Raw genomic sequence first — 23,742 nt, 5'->3', positions numbered from 1 at the left:
AAATATCAATGATAAGAGAGAATCATTGGTTGGCTGCCTCCTACACACCCCACAAGTGGGGATCCAGCTGACAACCTGGGCATGAGCTTCGAACTGTGACCTCCTGGTTTGTAGGTTAATGCTCAACTACTGAGCCACGCCAGCCTGACAAGATACTCTTATTAACTCTACAGGGCAATAAATTTAGGGGTATAAATGTGACATAATTATTCAAGTTCACAAAGGTGGTATGTTCCAGTGGAGTATGAACTCAGAATCCCATTTTAAAACACTATGTCACGCTCCCATCCCCATGCAGGTGATAAAAAATACGTAGAGGAGGAAGCACATTTTGGCTCCCGTATACTCTTTAAAGTTTTGTTTGTTTTAGGCTTATGCCTTACCTTTCATTAAACATTTTGGAAAAGGCTGCTAATTAAGAGATTACTGCAAGTAGGACCAGGGAAGGACTTTGAAACCTAGTTGCGCGCCCTCTGTGGTCGGAAGACTCTGCTGTGTGCTGGAGAGAGAGGTACACCGTGACCCGTGTGTGGTTTGTCATTGCACAGTTGTCCTTGTCCATTCATTAACTAATGCTGCTTGCAGATAAATTAGGAGGAAACTTAAGAAATTTTAAATATTTAAAAATTATCTGATGCTCAACATGTGAACTCCACCCCCAGCCTTTCTGAGGCAAACCCTGGGCTCATAACGCATAATTGTTGATTGATTAATGGGAACCAAACAGACCGTCTGAGATGAACTTTAGTGAATTAATTATTAATAGGAGGTGACATTTAAAAAGCTGAGAAAAATCTCTATTGAAATCTCTTTAAAAGAATCTCTCTCAAAGGCTGAGCTATGTGGTCAGAACTCTTCTAAATGAGTCCTCATAATTTTAGGTAGTCTGTAATTGACTATATTTGGTGTGATGTTTAGTTACAGTGAAAACTTTTGTCGTTTGGTTTTATTTTTCTTTTGGGAGAAGCTGCTTTGTGTATTTTGTCTGTCTGATTTCGCAGTAGTCACAACAAATGACTGTCATTTCCTTTTAACCTGAATCCCCCTTCTCTGAATGCCTGGTGGTGGGGCAGCTTCCTACCTCCTTCTGGTTAACTGGATCTGATCCAGTGTCACAGTTACAACCTGTTAGGCTATTGCACTGTGAGGCTAAAGGGGCATGCCTTCCTGCTCGGCACTTGGGAGCTTAGACATTCATATCTTCAGGTGATTTCCTCTCATGCTAACTGCACTCCAGATTGGAGTCTGAAAGACATGGCAATGAGTGCACACACTTATTTGCTAATTGGCCACATGTTTAGTTATTGGGGTTTAAATCTATACTCTATTTTTTTCCTTGAGGAACTCTGAAGTGCATGTTTGAATTTTGAATTCCTTTGGAGGTGGAAAAGAATTTCAATCAGTTAAAATAATGGCTGGTTTGTCTTGCCACTTCCTTCTTTTTGCTACAATTTATTAGACAATAAATAAATTTAAAAATATCATAGATTTATCAGCCTTCTGGTTCTTATATAATTGCTTGGGTGAATTGACATGTAATTACAGCACCCAATGTGATTCTATAAAAAAACATTAAATTGGAAAGCAGGAATCCAAGGATTAGTGCTATCGCTGTTGCTAATTAGGTGAGTGAGTTTGGGTCAAACTTCTCATTGTTCTCTGAACTTCATATTCCATACATAAAATTAGGGGATTGTACTAGATAATCCCAAAGATCACTTCCAGTTAGAACATTCTTGGGACATTTAGGGAATTTTCTTAATTTTAATGCCAGCCACAACTTTTGAAAGTTTATATGCTGGGGGTCCCCAAAAAATGCATACACACTTTAGCAGCTGATAACTCAATTTTGAAAGTGAAATATATTTTAATAAACACTGCCTTTCTAATCATTCAAAGTGTGTGTATACATTTTGGGACACTGTGTGGTGTGTGTGTGTGTGTGTGTGTGTGTGTGCGTGCGTGTGTGTGTGTAAAACACACACATAAGCTTTATACCAATATTCATATTATCCATTCTTTGTTGGATAGCTTTTAAAAGACTTTCTACATTGTAAAAGTCAGCTTTCTTGGTTTTCTTTAATGAGGAGCCAAAGTCTTATGTATCAGTAACAGTGGCTTTTAGAATTCCATTTTGTGACCTTAGGATGCCTTTCTGTAATTTCAAAGCAGCTTTTTATTTTGAACTAGTGGTCTGGTGCACAAAATTCATGCTCTTGGGGTGGGGGGGGGGTCCGGGGGGGTCCCTCATCCTGGCCTGTGCCTTGTTACAGTGCGGGAGCCCTGCAATCCATCACCCCAAAGATGTAGGCCTCTGCGAGCCTTACGTCCCTGGGCCTGGCACTGGGGGCAGGGACGCAAGCTTCTGCGAGCCTCACGTCCCCAGGGCCAGCACCGGGGACAGGGACGCAAGCTTCTGCGAGCCTCACGTCCCTGGGCCCAGCACCAAGGGCGGAGATGCGAGCCTCACGCAAGTTCCTGAAGCTGCAAGTCCCCACCCACCCGCACCTGCTGCACACGCAGCCTCCTGCTGATCAGTTGTTACACGTGAAGGCATCATGGCCATTTGCATATTAGCTCTTTATTATTTAGATTAGTGGCCCAGTGCACAAAATTTGTGCATAGGGGGGGTTGCCTCAACCCAGCCTGCACCCTCTCCAATCAGGGACCCCTTGGGGGATGTCTGACTGCCAGTTTAGGGGATGTCTGACTGCCAGTTTAGACATTCCTCTCACAATCTGGAACCAGTGGCTCCTAACCGCTCACCTGCCTGCCTGCCTGATTTCCCCTAACCCCTCTACCTGCCTGCCTGATTACCCTTAACTGCCTCTGCCTGATTGCCCTTAACTGCCTCTGCCTGCCTGCCTGATTGCCCCTAACTGCCCTTTCCTGCCAGCCTGATCTCACCCCCAACTGCCCTCCCCTGCCGGCCTGATCTTGCCCCAAAGTGTTCTCACCCCTAACAGCCTCTGCCTTGGCCCTCATAACCATGACTTTGTCTGGAAGGAAGTTGGACATCCGGAAGATGGCCGGTCAATCCAGTCTAATTAGCATATTACCCTTTTAGTAGTATAGATAGATTATATAGGATAGGATTGCTTAAATGGGGGGAAGCCTTTTTCATCAGGAGGAGATGCTCTTGGCAGACAAAAATACATAATCCCTATATCTGGACTGATAGCCAGCCATATGCACTATACTGCCAAACCGGTCATTAAAAAATTGAATCGCTTTCTTACACCTTACACCGAACAGCTGTTGCCCTTAAAACCCCTCCACAGCTCCCACCTTAGGTTCTGCCTTTGCAGTTCACCCAGATTAGATTCTGATTGGACGGTTTCTATGCCAGTCAGTGTCAAAAGCTCCACCTCCTAGGCAGCCATTGGCTCCTCGCACTTCACCCAGATTTGGTTCTGATTGGTTGGTTTCTATGCCAGTCAGCATCTCCGGGCCTATCAACGGGCCTGATCAGAGAGGCGGGGCTGATCAGCAGCCCCAGCGGAGGCCCAAGAGAAAGAGAGGCACAGCTGCTGGCCAGGCCCTGAGTGAAAGAGAGAGGCAAGTGCTGATCAACAGCTGCCACAGAGGCTACGGATGAGACCCTGCTTCTCTGTCCAGGCCTCTTTTCGGCCCTGATCCGCAGCCCCTCAGCAGTCAGTGCTGGGTCAGGGCATCTGAAGCGGCAGCAGTCAGTCGAGCCTTCAGTCATTTTGGATGTTATGGACCCTGGGTTTTTATATATTAGGATTATTTTAAGAAATTATTAAAATCTATACGTACTGGAAAGAACTGAGGTTTTCATTCCATGCTCTGCTTCATTATGAAGAAGTATTTGACTTAGTGTCAAGAGACACAAAAATAGTAATTTTTTATGGTGCAAAAAGGATCCCTGAATGCAGTCATTCTCTTATTTATTAAACAATATCCAATGAAGAACTGTTGAACATCTTTCAAGTTAAAAGTATTCTGAGGGAAATCTTTGAAATCTAACTGCTATCTGATCAACAACAAAAAAAGGTCCACATCAGAGTAGTTCCAAGCTCATGAATGATGCCCAATAGCTGTTATATGAATGAATGGATGAATGAATGAATGAGTCATTCAAACAATCAACCAGTTAATCAGTTGGTCACAGAAAGATATGTACTCTTATTCAGAGTTAAACATGAGAAAGTTAAAACATGAGAAATGTTTAGCTTTTGTTAGCATTCTCCTTGGGAACATGTTTGAGCATTCCAAGTATAAAACATAACATCTTGTTCATGGCCCAATTCCTTGGGATGATTGTTAAAAATGCAGGGCCTCATCCCCAAAGACTGGTACAGGTCTGCAGTGGGGCTCTGGAGTTTTTTTCACAGCTCTGCCAGGCACATCTAAATGCAAAGAGTCCACAGGACACTTCCCCCAATGGATGCCAGCATCTCTTCTGTAAGTCCCAACTTTTCGTCATTTACCTCATGTACAGTTATTTGTGACTCTGAATTAAAAACCTACCTCCTCCAATTCACTTAACACCCTACAGTGTAATTTGCTGAGAACATGGTGAACAGCATAATAAAATATTTTAGGTAAACGATGATTATTAAGGTAATTTATACCACAAAATAGCATTAATCAAAGAAAAGCAAACCAATGGCTACCTATTTAAGATGCTGTTGAGGATAGAAGATTTTATGTGGTTAACAGTATCATTTTTATATCAGCAGTCCATATGAGAAAAACAGACAAAGTATTTCACAGAAGGTGGACAAATGACTTGGCTTCTGATATCTTCAGCTAGAGTTTGTTTTAAAATGTTATTGTTGTACTGAACGTTTTATTCTACTGAGGTAATCATGGCATGGGTTTCTAATTCAGGCTCCTGGGTACTGGGTGCTTCTACTCATGTTGACACAGAAGAAAGACTCTAGGCAATATATTTTTACTAGAGGCACGGTGCACGAAATCAAGCATGGGTAGGTTCCTAGGCCTGGCTGCCAATCAGGGCCAATTGGGGCCTTCCAGCTTTCAGCTGGGGCCTTCTTTCTCTGGCTGCTGGGTGCCAGCTGGGGCCTTCCTTCTTTCTGTGCCTCCCTCTGGTGATCAGCGCACATCATAGTGAGCGATCGAACTCCTGGTCTCTCGGTCAAACTCCCATGGGGACAATTTGCACATTAGCCTTTTGTATATATATACTAGAGCAGGTGTCCTCAAACTACAGCCCGCAGGCCACCTGCGGCCCGCCAAGGACATTTATCTGGCCCACCGAGGACATTTATCCAGCCCACCGGGTGCCGCTGCCTGTCCTGCTTAGCAGCCAACTCGTCCCGGGCTCACAGTGCGCATAGGAATTTGTTCATAGTTTTTTTTTTTAAACTATAGTCCAGCCCTCCAACGGTCTGAGGGACAGTGAACTGGCCCCCTGTTTAAAAAGTTTGAGGACCCCTGTACTAGAGTATACTAGAGGCCCAGTGCACAAATTCATGCATGGGTGGGGTCCAGCTGGCCTGGCCCCAATCGGGGCGGATCAGGGCCAGGCCTGTTGGGAGGAGGAGAGAGTGGAGGTTGGCTGGCTGGCCCATCCTGATCAGGGCCAGGCTGGCTGGGGTGAGGGGCCATGGGTGATTGGCCAGTGGGCCCCACCCAAATTGGGGTCAGGGGGCTGATTGGGGGCTGGGCTGGCCATGGAGAGGGGCCACGGGCCAATCGGGGTGGTGAGGACCCAACAGGGGCAGGGCCTGCCTGGGGGAGGGGCTGAAGGCAGTTGGCCAGCTGGCCCTGCCCCTGATCAGGGTGGCTGGGCTGATCTGGGGTGGGTCCAGGCAGGGGGAGGAGCTGCTGGAGGTTGGCTAGCCAGCCCCAACCCCTATTGGGGTAGGGGGGCGATCAGGGGTGGGGTCAGCTCGGGGGAGGGGCTGCAGGCCAATTGGGGTGATGGGGGCCCATTGGATGTGGGACCAGCCAGGGGAGGGGCTGCAGGATGTTGGCCGGCCGGCCCCACTCCCTATTGGGGTGGGGGGTCGATCAGGGGCTGGGCCTACCTGGGGAAGGGGCTGTGGGCTGATCGGGGTGGGAGAGGCTGATCAGGAGCATGGCGGGCTGGGGGAAGGGGCTAGGGGCTGATCAGGGTGGGAGAGTCCGATTAGTGGTGGGGCCAGCTGCGGGAGGCAGGCTGATCAGGGTGGGAGAGTCTGATCAGTGGTGGGGCCAGCTGCGGGAGGCAGGCTTATCAGGGTGGGAGAGTGATCAGTGGTGGGCCAGCTGCGGGAGGTTGGCCAGCTGGCCCTACCCCCCATCAGGCCGTTTTGCTGGCTGCAGTGGGCATCATAACAACTGGTCATTCTGGTCGTTACAGTGTCTGGTCACTGGATTTGTATATATAGGTAGATATGATTTAAAGGATTTAACCCTCATTTAGCTTTATGTGCCCTTTTTGGTTCGTTAATAGATACCATATTTTTAATCATATATGATACCTATTAACTAAACAAGAAAAGAGCACATAAAACTAAATGAGGGTTAAAGTGACAGTAAAAGCAAGCCTAGATTGGGATGATATATTGAATATAAAAGACATTCAATTAAAAAAATTAGAAAAGCAGCTGCTTTTAAGGTAAGGAATGCTTATTGTTAATGTTATTTTAATTATGTGTGTTCACAGAGGATATTTGGGTACTGCTTGTATGATACTTTAGTTTATCTAGAAAAATCACTAAGAAATCTTAAGAATTCTGTGCACACAGGTTTACATACTTTAAACATATTTTTAAATCTATAAGAAAGCTTTAGAATGGTTCTTAAAAGTGTCCTTGCACCCCCGTTTAAACCATCTAATGTACTGTGTCTCTGTCAATTATTTCTCTTGTGATTAGAGAGACGGCAGAGTTGTAATTTGTTTCAAATAAGGTTTGGACCTTGGTTTGGTCACTCATTTTTGCTGTTCTTCTTCTTTACCCAAACTAACACTAAAATTTCTCCATTTTTCCTGTTATTTAAAAAGAGTAATAAAAGAAACTACAGATCTGAACATTTTGGCATATTGATGAGCTTCTTTCATAGATATTTGTATTTTCCTGTCCTTTTGGTTTGCACATTTGGAATAAATAGGAATAAATTAATTAAAACGTGGCAGTGGATTTAATGGGAAATTTGTTTTAGTTGGTCATTTATGTATCGCCAAATATGATTTTTTAAATCACATTAAGTCAATTGCACGTTCTTAGCTGTGTCATCTGTAGAAATAGGCTTGTGTTCTCTGGCCTAATGCTAATGATGGGTTCTGCTTTGTAGATTTCAAAGAAAACTCCTGTTCTTAACAGAAATCCTCTGAGATAGACGAAATGGGTGTCTTTTTCTTTATTTTTAAAAAAAAATGAGATTCACATAGACCAAATTTGCACAATTAGTAGATAACAGACTAAAACTAGATATTATGTCATGTATTTATCTTGGAAATTTAATTGTACAATAACTACCTAAAATCATTCCCCTGAATCACCAGAATTGTAAAATGGGGAAATTTTAACCCTATTGAATTGAAAATACAGATAATTTCTCTGAATTAAATTATTTACTCATGACCACTAATGCTGAGGATACTTAGAAAATTATCGATTATCCAGTATTCTTTTTAATGTGCCGTGCTAGCTCAAGCTTAATAAAAAAATAAAGTCCACGATACTTATTGTTGAGCAACAGGTATGTATATGTCTTTAAATATGCTCCTTAAAATTGGCCATTAGGTTTAAAATTATGCCCAAAATACTAAAATGGACTGAGTCCCTGTTTCTTGTTATAATTAGCTTCCTGTTCCTGCTTTTGGATGTTTTTCTCCAAAGATGAGTCAGTTTAATATGTTGAGCACCAATCATGTTACTGGAAGGGATCTCTCCTTACAGAACATGCAGTTGACTGTCCAGTTTTGAATAAGTTCAAACATTGCTATTAATTTCCTTAGAATCCCAAGGTCTTAACTTTCAGAGAACTGCTGAATTTAATTCTACTGCTGAGTTTTGTCATGTTTATATAAAATTAAAGATCAAATAACAGTACCGTCCATTTTAACCAGGCATGTATGATGTGTGTTAAGCTATCTATACATTTTCTTAGTATTCTCAAGGAATCGTATAGATAGCTAGTTGCGTATAGGAACTAGAACCCCAAATTTCTGATTAGAAACTCTATCCTTTTTCCATTATACCACTTCTATTTAATCAACAGAAGCAGATTTATGGAGAATTAATTCACATTTCTTTGAGAAGCTTTTCTGATTACTTTTTATTTTTTATTCCATAGATTTTTCTTGGAAATAAAAGGTAGTACTGAAGTGTTTTCAGTGAATATCTTCATTGAAATGATGCTTTTTGCCATGAAAGAACCTCTTACTCATTTTCTATGCAAATATTTAAAACTTACCTGATTTATATAACAAATCCTGCCTTAATAATTATAGAGTAAAAGACTCAACCAATATTATTCTTGATTGAGGTATATTATGTGTCTAGCTAAATGAATGGAGTTCCTTTAATCTAGGTTTGAAAAGCCACTAACTGAACTATAAAAAGTACTTACACTTATTCATCCTCTAATGCCATTTCTGCACATTTATCCTTAGAAAATGATCAGAAAATGCCTATGGTTATGAATAAATTCTTTGCAATATTTATGGTATTTGGGAATATTGGAAATGATTTGGATGTTCTCTGAAAGTTATGTATATTATACACATCTATTTGATGGAATTCGATGCAGCCATAGAAAAATGATTACTGTGGACACTTAGTAAAATGAAAAATGTTTAGCAAAAGCAGGTCACAGAGTAGGAGCTACACTATAATTATACCTATTTGAAAAATGTGTACATGCAGACGACTGCATGAGACTAGAAAAAGAACCGTAACGTTGTTAGGATTTTCAAACTTAGTTTTACCTTCTGTGTTCCATATTGTACAAGTTCTTATCCAGATTTGAATCACAAGATCAAATTTGTTGAAATTTTGTGTGTCAATTATATTTTGCTAATAGAATTCTATATCTAAGAGATCTCTTTGGGGGATCAGCAGAGTCTAAAGTTTTCTTGCATTTATCAGAGAAATCAGGCCAAACCAGCCCCTCTGGCCTGTAGTTCTCACAAGTACAGGTTTTCACAAGATATTTTTACTTCTTCTTTACTTTTCAAAGACAAGAATAATGGGAGAACAGCTAGTTCCGTATATTTCTTCTGTTTTATTTCCCATGTTTGGAAAAAACTTAAGCTGGGGAAAAGGAAGGAAGGGAGGGAGGGAGGGAGGAAACATATCATGCAAAAGCATTTGACAAAATTATTTGAAGTTCAGAAAAGGGTGGCTTCAGAACAAATTCTAAACTAATTGCTAGTTACCAATTCTGCTTAAACAGTTTCAGAATTTTCCCTTATTGCATCCCGCAAGTACAAAATTGTAATAAATCATTACAATAAACCTATAAATGAAATGGAATAAAATAGGGTTATCAGTAACTTTCTAAGTCATATTTATATTCTTTTTTTTTTAAGTCCTCACCTGAGGATATTTTATTTATTTATTTATTTATTTTTTAGAGAGAGTAGAGGGGAGGGAGTGAGAGAAAGAGAGAGAGAGATGTGAGAGAGACACGTCAGTTGGTTGCCTCCTGCATGCACCCTGATCAGGGCTAGGGATCGAACCTGCAACCTTGTCTGGGAATCGAACCCCAGACTCTTGGGTCCAGAGCTGATGCTCTAACCACTGAGCAAACAGGCCAGGGTCATATTTATGTTCTTGATATCTCTCAGATGTTCTGGCACAGAGTAGTTTATTCAATGAATTTTTTAAATTAAATAAATTGAATTGAGTTGGTGAATAGAATTGGCCCATTGGTAGTATGTGGAATACAATGCTTTAGCTAGTTTGAGGTTTCCAAATAGTGCAAGATGTCATTTCTAATGTTCTTTTCAAGCTGTAGCATGATGCAGACAATAGGATATGAATATAATGGGGAAAAGATCTAAAATTAAATGTGATCATTTTATGGACACAAATCCAAAAAAACCTCTGCTTTTTAAATAGTAACGGGATTCCCGTTTCTCTTTCTCGCTGAACTCCAAAATAAAGTGCTCAGGCCTTTATTTGCTCAGTTTGTAAAAACAGTGAAAACTAAAAACCATTTCCTTGAAGCCTGAAGCAGGAACATGAAAATATTAAAAGAACATTCCATGTTTTAGAAGGCCCTCTTGTGGTAAAAAGGTCAAACTATCGCAAATGAAGACAGCTTTGGAAACCTGACAGGAGCAGTCACCATGACAGACTTTATTAATAGTTATAATCGTAAGAGTCAAAATTGAGCAAATGAATGCGAAATAATCCATTTTCACCTTTCCTCCATGGTCCCTATGGCAAAATTGAAAGACATAAAACAAATAGGCAATAACAAAAACTAATCTTTTTTCCACCTGCTTTATGTATCTACCCAGTAAATCTCTAATGATAAAAAATAAAATAAAATAATAGCTCCTGGCAACATTTTATTAAAAAAGCTATCAAATTTTGCTTTATACATTTTCACTTGAGAGTAATTTCAGATTAGCACAAAAGTTGCAAAAATAGAACTAAGTGTTCCTGCCTGTTCTTCACCCAACCTACCTAAATAGTAACATCTTACATAACCATAGAGTCATTTATAAAACCAGATTATCATTGCTGCGCTGCGCTGCTGTTAGCCAATCTACAGAGCTTAATTGGATTTCATCATTTGTCTTAACAGCATCCTTTCTTGACTCCAGAGCTGTCCAAACCACGCCTTTCTCTGTCTTTCATGACCTTGACCTTTTGGAAGAGTACTGGTCAGATATTGTGTAAAACATCCTTCCCTTTCAGTGTGTCTGCTGTTCCCTCGTGATTATTTTCAGGTTATGCATTCTCAGCAGTCAGACAAGTGATGGCGTGCCCTTTTTCCAGTGCCCCATAAAAGTAGGTACTTGTACGTCTTGTTACCGGTGATGTTAACTTCGATCACCTGGTTAAAGTGGTCTCTGCCAGATTCCTTTACTGCAATGTTCCTATTTTCCCCCCTTAATAACTAATAAATATATCCACATATTTTATATTAGGTGTTTAACATAATTGGTATCATAAATGCATTTTCCTGCTCATGGACATTTTACTGAAAAGGAGGAATTTTTCAAGGTATTTTCTTCTCTGTTTGCCAATGATCGTCTTCCCTTTTCATCTGTGGCCTTCTTTCACCAGTCTTGCACCGTCAGTGAAAATCCTCAAGACAGATTCAACTTGTTCCATGTTGACTGACCCTCTTGCACTTCATGACCTTGTAGGTATGTCGAGAGTACCAGCGTGGCAATTGCAACCGAGGAGAAAACGATTGTCGGTTTGCTCATCCTGCTGACAGCACAATGATTGACACCAATGACAACACCGTCACTGTGTGCATGGATTACATCAAAGGGAGATGCTCTCGGGAAAAGTGCAAATACTTTCATCCTCCCGCACACCTGCAAGCCAAGATCAAGGCTGCCCAATACCAGGTCAACCAGGCTGCAGCAGCACAGGCTGCAGCCACCGCAGCTGCCATGGTGAGTAGGCACACCAGCCCACTCCTTGTTAGCAAAGGGAACAAGTGTATCTGACGACAAGCTCTTCATTTATTAACTTTTTTTTTTTTTTTTTGCTGAAAATATGTTTGTTCAGGTATCCCAGACACGACCTAATGCAGTTACCGTTCACAAAAGTGAGGGTAACTCCTCAAATGGTTTCACATTGCTTCTACCTCTGGCCTAACTCTTAATACTCTGTCTTCCTCTGGATGGTAGGGTCTCTGACATTTCTGCTTTGAAAGAACACCTGTCTCCTTTTCAGTTTAACGATATTGCCATCTCCGGTGCTCTTAGGTCTGCGTGCCATTTAATCAGCCAGTGTTCTCCTTCGGTGTGCTCTTCTGCACACCATGGCTCTTCTCTCTCTATATATATATATCTTGCTTTTAACAGCCACACAATCTGAAACTATTTAGGAGAATTGCTTCCACAAAATTGTTTTTAGAATTAGCTGCAAGATTCGAACCACATAGGCTCTCTAGATTGTCTTAAATAATATCATGGCATAAACATAATTGTAAAAGGAGAGAAGCTTGACTATGCCATTTTCTAGAAAGGAGAAAAAGAGGAGTTAGAAATGGGATCATTTAGAATAGATATGAAACTGGTCTGAAGGTAAATTTTGAGGTGATCCCCTAGCTCAGTGGTCGGCAAACTCATTAGTCAACAGAGCAGCAAACTGCGGCTCGCGAGCCGCATGTGGCTCACGAGCTGCATGTGGCTCGCGAGCCGCGGTTTGCCGACCACTGTCCTAGCTGATTTTAAGGAGCCCATTCTTTGTTCTTCACTTAGCTATTTTAATGTTGTCCCTTTCTACACATAAATATATGACTCGACCATTAAAATAGTCATAAAGTACAATAATCACGAGAGAGGTCTTTTCTGTGTTTGTTTTTGGATACTTGAGCAAAAATACAGAAGGCTGACTCTCTCCTCCTCTCTTCCTTTCACTTTTTTTTTCTGTTAGAGTATCTTGTTTGTAATTAACTACAAAGAGGAGTTATCCTCCCAATAACAACTCAGTAGTGCCCTTATTGTGCATGCTTAGTCTTGTTATTCGTTGTATATGGCATTCCGATGATTTGTTTTTTTATTTGTTTTTTCTCACCTACCCAAAAATGCACTGCTGCCCCCATGATGCACCTCTGCTTGCTGTTTATGTTAATGCGCTTGAACCCCACTGGCCCATTGCCATCATGTGCTCGCTGCCTGCTAATTAAGACTCAGTCGGCTGTCAAATCACTGAAGCGACCCCTCGAGGCAACCTTTGACCTGGTACTATGACCTTTCACCTTTTAGCTTGGCATGTAGCTTTGTTGTAGATACAAGTTTTTTTTTTGTAATCAATTTTAATATATATAAATATATATTTTCTGTTATAAAGTTGCAAAGTACAATGAAAAACTGAGTGTGGTTTCCTGACAAAATTAGTGGAAAGACTATATAATCTAAGTACCTGGATGGATATCATACAATGAAAGATTCTGAAAGCCCAGCAGCCCACATTCAGTTTAACCACATTGTAGAACGTTCTAATGAAATACTTCAAGGACATAAAAATTGTAATTTTGACTGTATATTTACGTACCTCTTTGGTTAGCATGGCTTTAGCGATAGAATTATTTACTTTTTAATATTTAAAGTTCAGTGTTGAAGAAAAAAAAAAAAACTTGCATGCTCTGGGACATTTGCATGTCTAGGTAGAGCTGGGGGCGGGCAGAGTGGGATCAGTTTTTATTTGACCTGTTTCATTCACTCCGTACAATTAACTATTAACATTGCTTATACTTGTCAGTCCTCATGGAGCTCACAGTGCAGCTTTTCTTCTCTTCCTAAATCAGTGGCTTCTCAGAGAAAGCCTGAAGCATTATGGGACTTAAAACACTTAACGCATTGTAACAAGTGCTCATGAACTAGTGGGTTTTTTGTTGTTGTTGTTTTTGATAAAAATAATGCTTCCTTTAAAGCTTTTACCTTGCTTTTGTTTTAAAAATTGTTTATTGGATCCCCTCCTCCCCGTGGGTAGTTAAGTGCTCTGCTGCTTGCTTGCTCATGCTTCCTAACAATTTTAGCCTTCAACTGATTTTTCTTTTTTCTTTTTCTCTTTTTACTGGCATTTGTTTTTTATACTCGTTCACTAAACAGGGAATTCCTCAAGCTGTACTTCCCCCGTTACCAAAGAGGCCTGCTCTTGAAAAAACCAACGGTGCCACCGCAGTCTTTAACACTGGTATTTTCCAATACCAACAGGCTCTAGCCAACATGCAGTTACAACAGCATACAGCATTTCTCCCACCAGGTAAGGGGTCTGAGTCTGTTTATACATGAATCAGCCAGTCCACATAGAGTTCTACTGGTAGAGCAGATAAATCAGCCGTGCCCCCAATGTGTTGTTAGTCATAAATAAGGTGGAAGGTAAGGTGGCAACAGTGAAAACTTCTCGGAGGTATCCCATGTGGTTTTCCATAGACACTAAGAATTGTAGCTTCATGAAACATGGATTAAAGATCAGTGATGTTTTATGTACTTATTTTTGTTTGTGCAACTTGGAATTGAAATGTAGTGCTTTTTGTTTTTTTTCTTTCCCCAAACGTGTTGTATGTGTGTCAGGCTACTTTATGACACTTTTCTGCTGTAAGACCCCTTTGCCTTCATGATTCCATAGAGTCCATTCGAATTCTTTGAAATGACACCTTCAGTTTTGATTTCGATTTGTCAGCCCTTTTGTTCTCAAGGTGGAGAATAAAAAACTGACTGTGTTCTAGGGCTCTTAAAAGTGCTCCCTTCAGTACCAATCAGTGCATGGCTTATGATCACAATTGATCCTAAGCTAATATTGAAATAGCTGTAAGTGCCCAGTGAAGATAACATTTATTCTCAAGTCGTACATTTGTGGTTTCAGTTGATTTCAACTTAGTCACATAAACACTCTAGAACTATCCACAAGGTTAGGAAATTTAAAAACATAAATTAATCAGTCACTTACTAACCTGGATATTTAAGTCTTCATCTACTTCAGAAAATACATATTAATCTCCTTGTAATCTGAAATTCAACTAACCAGAGACTAAGACCATTTTCCTCTTTACCTCTTAACCTTTCAAAAAAATACTACCATGAGTTCTGAGACTTATTTAATAAAGTAATTTTTATTTTTTTATTTAAATTAATAAAATTTTTAATAGATGTGTCAAAGATCCAGACCCATTTGTATATTGACACTATTGGCAGTGCCTTAAGTTCATAATACCATGAGGGAATGTGATCATTTATTTTTTAATAATAAAAAAAATAAATTATATTCACATGAATTTTCACTAAGCACAATTTTTTATATTGTGCATCTTTGGGAACTGGTCATCCACATATAGAATATGTAGTAGTATTCAATGAGCTAGAATATTCCACTAACTGAAATAGCCCATGCTCTAGACACCATAAATAAACCATATTTGTACTCATAAAATAATATCTATCAAATTGAAGTTTGTCCACTTTCAAATTAAAATAAAATCATTTATCTTATATTTTATAATATTAAAATATATTCCTCAACATATGTAATTTTCCAGAGATTTCTGAAATTAGTCTTTTTGCTCTTGTTAAAATTGCCATGCCCCTAAATTTATGCTGTCTCCAACAAATAATCCATCAATTTTTCACTAGATAAAATTTCAAAGAATTACACCTAATACTTATCATAATATACTTAAATAAGCTTGAATGATCACATCTAAATTTTAACCTCCAACCAAATCTTCATTATGTTTCTTTTTCTCTCTTCTACTTCTTTTCGTTCTCCTTGAAGTAATTTTAACTATGCATACATCTCACTTGTAAATTTTTTCCTAGTTGTTTTTCCTATATTGTCATACAGATCAATTTAAAAATTCAATTTTAAAAAGTCATCTAATTAAAGTAATGCACTCCTCAGAAACACACCATTCTGTCATACAAATATCTTTCATAGGGGAAATTTGAAATTGACAACTACATTCTTTTAAATTTGGTCTTATGCTGAATATTGAGGGAAAAGAGTTTAATTGGCTATTTGTGCATCATTATAAGTAAATCAAACCATTTGATGTTAAAATGGACATTATGATCATTTCAAAAGTGATTTTTGTTTTTGGTAAGTGGGTCCTACAGCATTATGTCTTCATATTTGTGAGTTATTGCACCCTAGCTAGTATTTTCATTGCTGCCTTATATTTGCTGCAAACCCCTCCCCAAACTGTGTGCATTGGTTATAATGGTAATGAGGAAGATAACTCAAACTAAAATTCAAATAATAAAAGCTCCAGGGTTTTAGAGAGATAGGATAAGGTTAACTCATTTTCAGCATGTGCAGGCTTAATTATGCATGGGGTGAAATATAGTAGGCAAATTGCAGCATAATTACAAATAGGAAATTTAAAACATAAAACCTTTGCAATATTTAAACTAGGTTTAATATTCCTAAAATACCATGTTATTCTTTGTCACTCATCTTTTCACCCTCTCGCCCTCGCATTAGAGGCTACTGCTTTCGCAGGATGTAGACCCAGTTGTACAGTATTCAGTTTTGCTTGTTCTACTGTCTCAAAGTAATGTCTCTGTTATTGCTGGTTTGTTTTTGTTGTCTTGCACAAGACTTTGACTCAGTAGCTGTAGCAAATGGCAGAGGTCTTCAGGTGTCTTAAATAACGCCTATCGCTGTAATAGAACTCCACCTGAGGGGATGCCTCCTTGGCTCCATTACCAAGGTTAATCACGATCCTTGTGCTCACAGTCTCATTGTGATCACAGACTCACTGCAGCTGTCCCAGGGATGCCCGTTGAGTAGTCGGTGGTTGTCAATGGCAGCTTTGTTTTGTAGGGCTGTCTCTGACAGGACTCAATTGGCAGATATTTTTCTAACAAATGTTCATCCCAGATGCTGCTAGTATGTAAATAGGATGTGCCAAGATTAAGATAGAAGTGTAAAATCATTGGAAATATTAAAATCTAAAAGTCTAAAATAATCTCATAGAAAGAACAGTGGTTCTGTAATTGAGAAGGTACCCTGTAATTGGTAAAATAAATTAGATTTTTTTTTATGTTTATATGTCACAAAGAAAAAGGAATATATATGTACTGTTAATTTAACATCATGGTCGAGCAATTGTGAACATCAGTGCTAATACCACATATGTAATGTATGTATCTTCATTATCTCCCATTCAGGGTTTTTAATGAAGTCTAATTACCAATTTTTGTGTGTGGAATTTGCTAGAATACTAGCTATTCCAAGAAGTCCTGAGGGTCTAAACCAGCAAAGAAAACTAGTCTGTTTTCCCAGATACCAAGTACACCAGTTTGAAACATGAAAGTATCCCCTCTAAATATTCTTCCTGCATTTAAATTCCAAGCTCAGGCAGTACAGAAATTTCACTTTCTCTTTACCCATAATTCATTGCTTGGTATCCCTCCAAATAAAATTCCCATGTGGATGATCACAAGCTCTTGCATGTCCGTGTGGTTGCTGATACAGTGAACAGGAAAGTAAAACCAAGGGAATGAAAATGAATGTTTTTGGTTTCCTTCCATTGTTAAGTCAGTTTTGTGCATTGAATTGTTCAGCATTTTAATAATAAATAATATGTTTAATTATTTAACATGTGCTCAATATAAAGAAAATGTTAATGAGTTCATATGTTAAAGTCAGAAATGGCAAAGCGGCAAGGTGGCTAGTCACCAGGTTAAAACAAAACAAACGACAGTATTATTTTTAAAAGAATTAAGGTGGTTTAAATTTTTCCCCAAAATACTTGTAGTTAATAGGCAGCAATTAGGAGAAACAAAGTGTACCAGCAGACAGTTGAACTGGCTTTTATTCTTCACTCAAGACTAGTTCTAATTGATCACTGTGCTATTGTATGATTTGATTGTGCTGACAGTTACATGCCACTGTTCCCATAATAACAATTTTTCTTCTTTGTTCAAATGAATTTCCTAATTACACGTGTGATGGGATGTTTTAATTCTTTTCCCTTTCAAATCCACCTTCCTGTTGCAATGCATGATGGGCAGGCTCAATATTGTGCATGACACCCGCTACAAGTGTTGGTAGGTGCCAGCTTTGTTTCTTGATTATCTTAAACCTGTGGTGCACCTCACAGCCCCTCAAAATCCACTGCTAAGTTTAACTTATATCTATTGGGCAAGTCCATTTCCCTTTTACTAACACCTGTCAATTAAATGTCATTTTCTATTTAATTGACATGGACTCACATAAATGTTTTCTTTACACACAACTTTCCTTTAGTCACCTTTGGTGGATTTTGATTGGACTATGAGTTCTAGTGTGTAAAAATCTATCTCATAAAAGTAATATGTTGTATATTTTTATAACAGTGAATAAGAAAAATTACTTTCATTCAAACAGTTAATTATATATATGAAGTAAATACCTGTATGTTGACTTAGATTTAGAATGTCTATGAACACTATATAAAATTCTTGTTTGTGACTTAGCAAAGTAAGCCTGTTTGTGTCAATTTTCTTAATTTGATGGTAACAAGCTTTTTTTTCCCCTTTTTTTTTCTCTTTCATCTCCCTTCCCCTTCTCTCCTTGGAATGTTGTCCTGCTTTGCGCTGTGATTGCATGTCACTCGCTGGTGATGATGTCCCGTCACATGGCTTATTGCTGTGATAAATACCATGCCCAATTATCTCCTCCATGTTGCCATGGTTTCCATATTGCTACACTCTTCTGTATGTTTGCTTATATGATTTTCCCTCCGAAAGTTCCCATGGTGCACGGTGCTACGCCAGCCACTGTGTCCGCAGCAACAACATCTGCCACAAGTGTTCCCTTCGCTGCAACAGCCACAGCCAACCAGGTTTGCTAATTTACAGCTTTGTTTCTTAAAAACCAACTCTGATAGGGCTCAATGCAATAGCCCTTACGCACGGGGATTTCCCATTGAGGTCAGTGGGAATCGTGTGTACGTGAGGGCTGTCGTGGGTGCTTTAATAGCATGGGGTTTCAAAGATTCCTCTTGTTGGCCTACACATTCTCTCTACGATGAGCAGCAGAATGCTTTTTTGCCATTTATAAGTGCTCCAAAGTTGTCGCAGCTCCATTTCTAAAGCTACTAAAATTATATTTACACAAGCAATTCTCATTTGGTCTCAACCAATCATGCAGGTATTTTGACTGATCAAAAAATGCAGCTAATTTTAAGGTGTTTTTTTTTATTATAAATATCTGGTATGTACAATTTCTCAGTCCTTGCCTAAATTCTTAATATAAAGCACAATATTTAAATATCTAACATATGCCACAAAAGACCACTCTTGTAAACAGAGTTTGTTATGAATTTGTTAAAGTTTGCCTACTGCATATTCAAAAATAGATTAAATTCATGTTCACATTTTGATTCTTCAATGAAAAAAAATTTTTTTTCTGTAATTGCCCACCGTAAATGTTGGGGAGTTATGAAGGAAAAAAAGACAATCAATTCTGTGTTCCATACACGTTATAGAATAACAATTACACAGGTTACTTTTAAGTAAAAGGGATCTGTTTCAGAAATTTAAATTTAATGGTATACGAGAATGACTATTTAAAAGAGAATGATTATTGAAATATTTATAATTTAAATATTGACATTGATTCAATGAGCATTGTCATTGAATCAAATTTATATAAAGTAGGTTTTGGCTTGAATATCCAGATATATTTGTTATGAAAGCGAAGTTCAGTAGGGTTAATAGCATATGAAAAATTTAGAGCCAAATCAAATTTCATATAACCCGCAGACTAAGGTTAAATGTAGCCAAGTGAATCTCAAAAGAGCCCATATGAGATGAGAATCAACACGTTGCCCCTTGGGAAGAGAAGACCAATTAAGTGCCATTTGAATATGTAGTTATTGCTATGAGGAATAGCCACCCTTGTTTCTACAACACACTGTATTCTGTTGAAGAACTAAAAACTATTAGGATAGCCATTAAAAAATTTCAAAAGCAGTATAGGGATGTATCTTAAAGATTCGCACAAGCTTTAAACATTTCTTGGCAAAGACCATTCAGTAGTTTTCCTGAAGCTTGTCAAAATAGCCCTGGATTTATGCTAACACATCAGACTCATTTACAAGAATGCTAGATTGTGCATATGTAGCATGTTAGTAAGTAATCTTTACCCTATGGCAGACATTTCTTAATGGATTCAATGCAATCCATTTATGGGGTAGATCGATGGTGCCAAATTCTCCTGTGTGTACCATGCATGACTGTAGAATTGCTGGTGTAAGCAGAACTATAGCAAAGCAAATTCCAACATGCCCTTGGCCACCTGGGTTGTAGGGGACACTTTACTTTTTTTGCATTGTGCTGTGACCATTTCATGCATAATCTTGGGTCTTCATACTGTTTTACAACCAAAAGAAAGAAAAGGGAATGGATATATATATACACACATATATTATATCTACATATACATACATATGTATATGCCTACAGTACATTAGCGATGCTGGAAATAGCTGATGCCACAAAATGCAGCCTGCATGCTTGCAGAAGTTTATAGCTGGCCCTTCATCTGCATCGAGTGGTGGTGTTGAAGGTCCTTGGTATGTTTCGACAGCCCCATCCCTGATGCTTCTACACTGTTGGGTGCAACATCCTGTCCTGCAGCAGCAGGAAAAATGGTATGAGAAGCTTCATTATGCTTGGAGCACATTTTCGTGCCATTTGCCAATGCTGTAAAACTGTGTAAAGATGTCAAGCTGAAAAATGGAAATAAAAGTGAGACATATTAATTTACACTCCAGACGGTGGATTGTAATATGTTGCATTAGTCTAGGACCTCTAAATTGAAACAACAACAACGAAAATGCCTTCATGTATGTGTTCTCACTATCCTCCCACAACCTTGCTGACATGGGATTCGTGCCACTTTGTAGGGGACGAAACTTAAGCATAGAGTAATGAAGTGCTTTGGTCAAGGTTACACGGTAGGAAATGGGTCACTAGTGTTAGAACCTGTGCTTCCAGTCCTCTGAGAGTCTCCATCTATGATGCTGCCTCTCCTACGTTAGCAGCTGTAATTCTGGGTTGTAGGAGGATTGGCTACATATTGGAAGTTCTCGGCTTTGGGGACTATTGAAATAAGTCACCTCTCTTGGTTTCTTATTATATTTTCTCAGGATTTTTAATTCTCTTGCCCATTTATAATACCAAAAAAAAAAAAAAAAGAAAAAGAAAAAGTAAAAGGTACAATTAGGATTCAGGAATAGGTTGTGATGTAAATTTATGCTCTTACCCAGTTCTCTTGAAGTACGCCTCTGTAATTCCTACCTGGTATTTTAAATTGGAAAAGAAGTTAGATACCATAAGTTGGACAAAAGAAAATATTAGAAATTGGTTGCACAAAAATAGGCAAGACATTTTCTACTTTGCTGTTTGGATTACTGAATAACTCAAACCACAGGGGTGTGGGTGTGTGTGTGTGTAGGCCAACAAAAAGGGCTTCTTTTAATTACTGCTCTGCATGAATTTTTGATAGTTTTACTTCTCTTACTTCTTAAAATCCGATAACATTGATAGAATAGTACTTAACACAAAGATTTTAAAACTGAGTTGCTACTTTGACATTACATTTACATTAACTTACTGTTATGTTGACCAGATAAGGACTATCACCTGACAGCTGAATTTCACTTTTCTTAAAAAATTTAATATTGAAATGTTTTCATCTCTTGATTGTTGGCTTGCTTGCATGGATCATTCATTAAATAATTTTTTATTTGCTAGATACCCATAATATCTGCCGAACATCTGACTAGCCACAAGTATGTTACCCAGATGTAGAATTTTCATCACTAAACAGTAAGTTTATTATGTGATACATAGTATATATTTGTGATGGTATTTTTTAAAGATAGCATCTATGTAATGCATTTAAGAAAATGTTTGCAAACTTTCAGGGAAAGTACTTACGCAGAGCTCATATTTTTATCTTAGATGGGTTATGAGGGATTTTATCATCCAAATTTGTAATAAATATGTTTATATCACTTAAATATACATAATACTTAGGGAAGATAAATTTTGTTTTTAGTTTACATTAGAAATAAACCACAGGCCTGAAGAAAAAATATGACTTAAATCTAAATAGAAGGCGTAGTTCAGGGGCTAGCAAACTTCTTCTTAAAAGACCACAGTAAATATTTTTGGCTGTGTGTGCCACCTGGTTTCTGTCACCGCTCTTTTCTGTTTCAGCTACTCAACTCTACGAGAAACAATATGTAAGCGAAAGGGTGTGGCTCTGTTCCAATAAAACTTTATTTGCAAAAATAGGCAACCCATAGGCTGTATTTGGCTCACAGGCAAGAGTTTCCTGATCCCTTTTGTAGATCCTCATTTTTTTTTTTTTTTTTTGCAGTGGGGGAAGTAAATTCTTAAATGGGAACATGCTTCACCTCACAGTATCATTAGAATGTAAACAGTATGACTTTATATAAATTTATATAGCCCCCTGGCAGTGGGCAAGGAGACACCTGATGGGTGGTGTTGCTCTTATATCAGTCAGGGGCAAAGCAGAGGTACAGTTCTTAGTTCATCCTAGCTTGATGCCTGTGTTGGTGGCCAGAGCTGCTTCATGCCTGAGGCACATAAAAAAAGAGAAAGAAATATATACACACACTCATATATATGCATACACACATCTAAATATCCAAATGTACTTGAGGTACTTTGAAATAGTCACCTTGGCAGATCATATAATTTCTGAAAATGTTGCCATTGCTCAAAAATGGTGTGAAAGTCTTGTGGCTTGTCTTCAGACACACAGACTTAGATACTTTGCAAAGGTGGTCATTTTCCACGCTTAAAGGATATGCGTGTGTGTGTGTTTTTTCAGTATGCATGCATCCAAGTTTGCATATATGCTCAGAAGTACAATAAGTAATTATGTTTATATTTTAAAAGAGCCACAACATTTAAAATGGCCTCTGGTGAATAAGATGGGTGATCATTCTCTGTTGCTTACTTTCATTCATTTCTCTTCAATAACACATTTACAAGTGACTTTTTGGTGCTACTATGTGTAAATGACCATGCCAATGAGATAAAGATGAATAGGCAAGGAGATCAAGACATAAATTTCATCACACTATATTAAAATAAGAAAGGTTTGAATAAATTTTTCTTGGAACAATGATAAAGAGCAACTCTCCCAATAGAGTCAGAAAGTAAGTGAATTTGGACAAAGAAGGTTGTCGCAGAGAGAAGAGAGGAGATATGGGCCTTCCGGGAGAAGGGACAGAGCGCCATGTCAGGAGACGGCAGAGAACCAGTTCAGAGGCCCTTGTGATAAAAATCTATAATGAAGGCTGGACAAAAGTTGAGCCCATGCAGAAGGGGAGAGAAAATGTGTGAGAGCCATTTAAGAAAGAAAGGACAGACTGTGAGAAGTACTACCAAAGACATGCTACAATCATGAAGCACACGACTGAACATGATTTCGTCTGTCTCAAAGCTCTCTCTATGCAGTTCTGATAATAAGATTTATTATTCTGAACAATAGCCACCTGTTTGAATAAGCATATTAATTTGTAGTATGTAGGTTTGGAAGAAGAGTTCTTTTTACATTAAAAAATCTGTTTCAAGATTTTATAGTCATTTGGGTATGTTTGCCATATATATATATACACACACACACACGTATATATATAACTATGTTCTATTTCTTAGCAATTAATCCAGGTTGAAAAAAATTATGCCAAATGGCCATAAGTCCAGCAGTTAGCAAACCAGTGGATTTGTCTGTGTTGAAGCTTAGGCTGTTCATAGTATATTTATATAACAAATGATTGGTTATTTTCATGAGTTGCAATATTTAAACTTTTTTTAAAATATATTTTTATTGATTTCAGAGAGGAAGGGAGAGGGAGAGAGAGAGAAACATCAATGATGAGAGAGACTCATTGATTGGCTGCCTCCTGCATGCCCCCTACTAGGGATGGAGCTGACTACCCAGGCATGTGCCCTTGACCAAAATCGAACCTGGGACCCTTCAGTCCGCAGGCCAACCCTCTATGCACTGAGCCAAACCGGCTAGGGCTAAACTGGTTTTGAGTGCAGCAAAATGGTGGTTTCTTTCATTCTCAAGGTCGTATTCTAAAGTATAC

General features: G+C 38.7%; 1 protein-coding gene across 15 annotated transcripts in view; it reads left to right on the top strand.

Moving 5' to 3' along the window:
- Positions 1 to 23,742, top strand: part of MBNL1 (muscleblind like splicing regulator 1) — a 174,683-nt gene that overhangs the window by 146,127 nt on the left and 4,814 nt on the right. For 7 of the 15 annotated variants that reach the window (XM_080657169.1, XM_080657176.1, XM_080657162.1 and 4 more), the window contains 6 exons: positions 11,306 to 11,563; positions 12,806 to 12,859; positions 13,730 to 13,883; positions 17,636 to 17,671; positions 18,353 to 18,447; positions 21,365 to 21,439. In XM_080657169.1, coding sequence (XP_080513295.1) covers positions 11,306 to 11,563; positions 12,806 to 12,859; positions 13,730 to 13,883; positions 17,636 to 17,671; positions 18,353 to 18,447; positions 21,365 to 21,421 — 654 coding nt within the window. In that variant the 3' untranslated portion in view covers positions 21,422 to 21,439. The remainder of the gene's footprint in view (positions 1 to 11,305; positions 11,564 to 12,805; positions 12,860 to 13,729; positions 13,884 to 17,635; positions 17,672 to 18,352; positions 18,448 to 21,364; positions 21,440 to 23,742) is intronic. The other 8 variants (XM_080657173.1, XM_080657174.1, XM_080657164.1 and 5 more) reach the window with 7 other exon arrangements.

Source organism: Plecotus auritus (assembly GCF_963455305.1).
Source record: "Plecotus auritus genome assembly, chromosome: 2".
NCBI classification, from domain to species: Eukaryota; Metazoa; Chordata; class Mammalia; order Chiroptera; family Vespertilionidae; genus Plecotus; species Plecotus auritus.
This window is presented reverse-complemented; position numbering and strand designations above follow the sequence as displayed.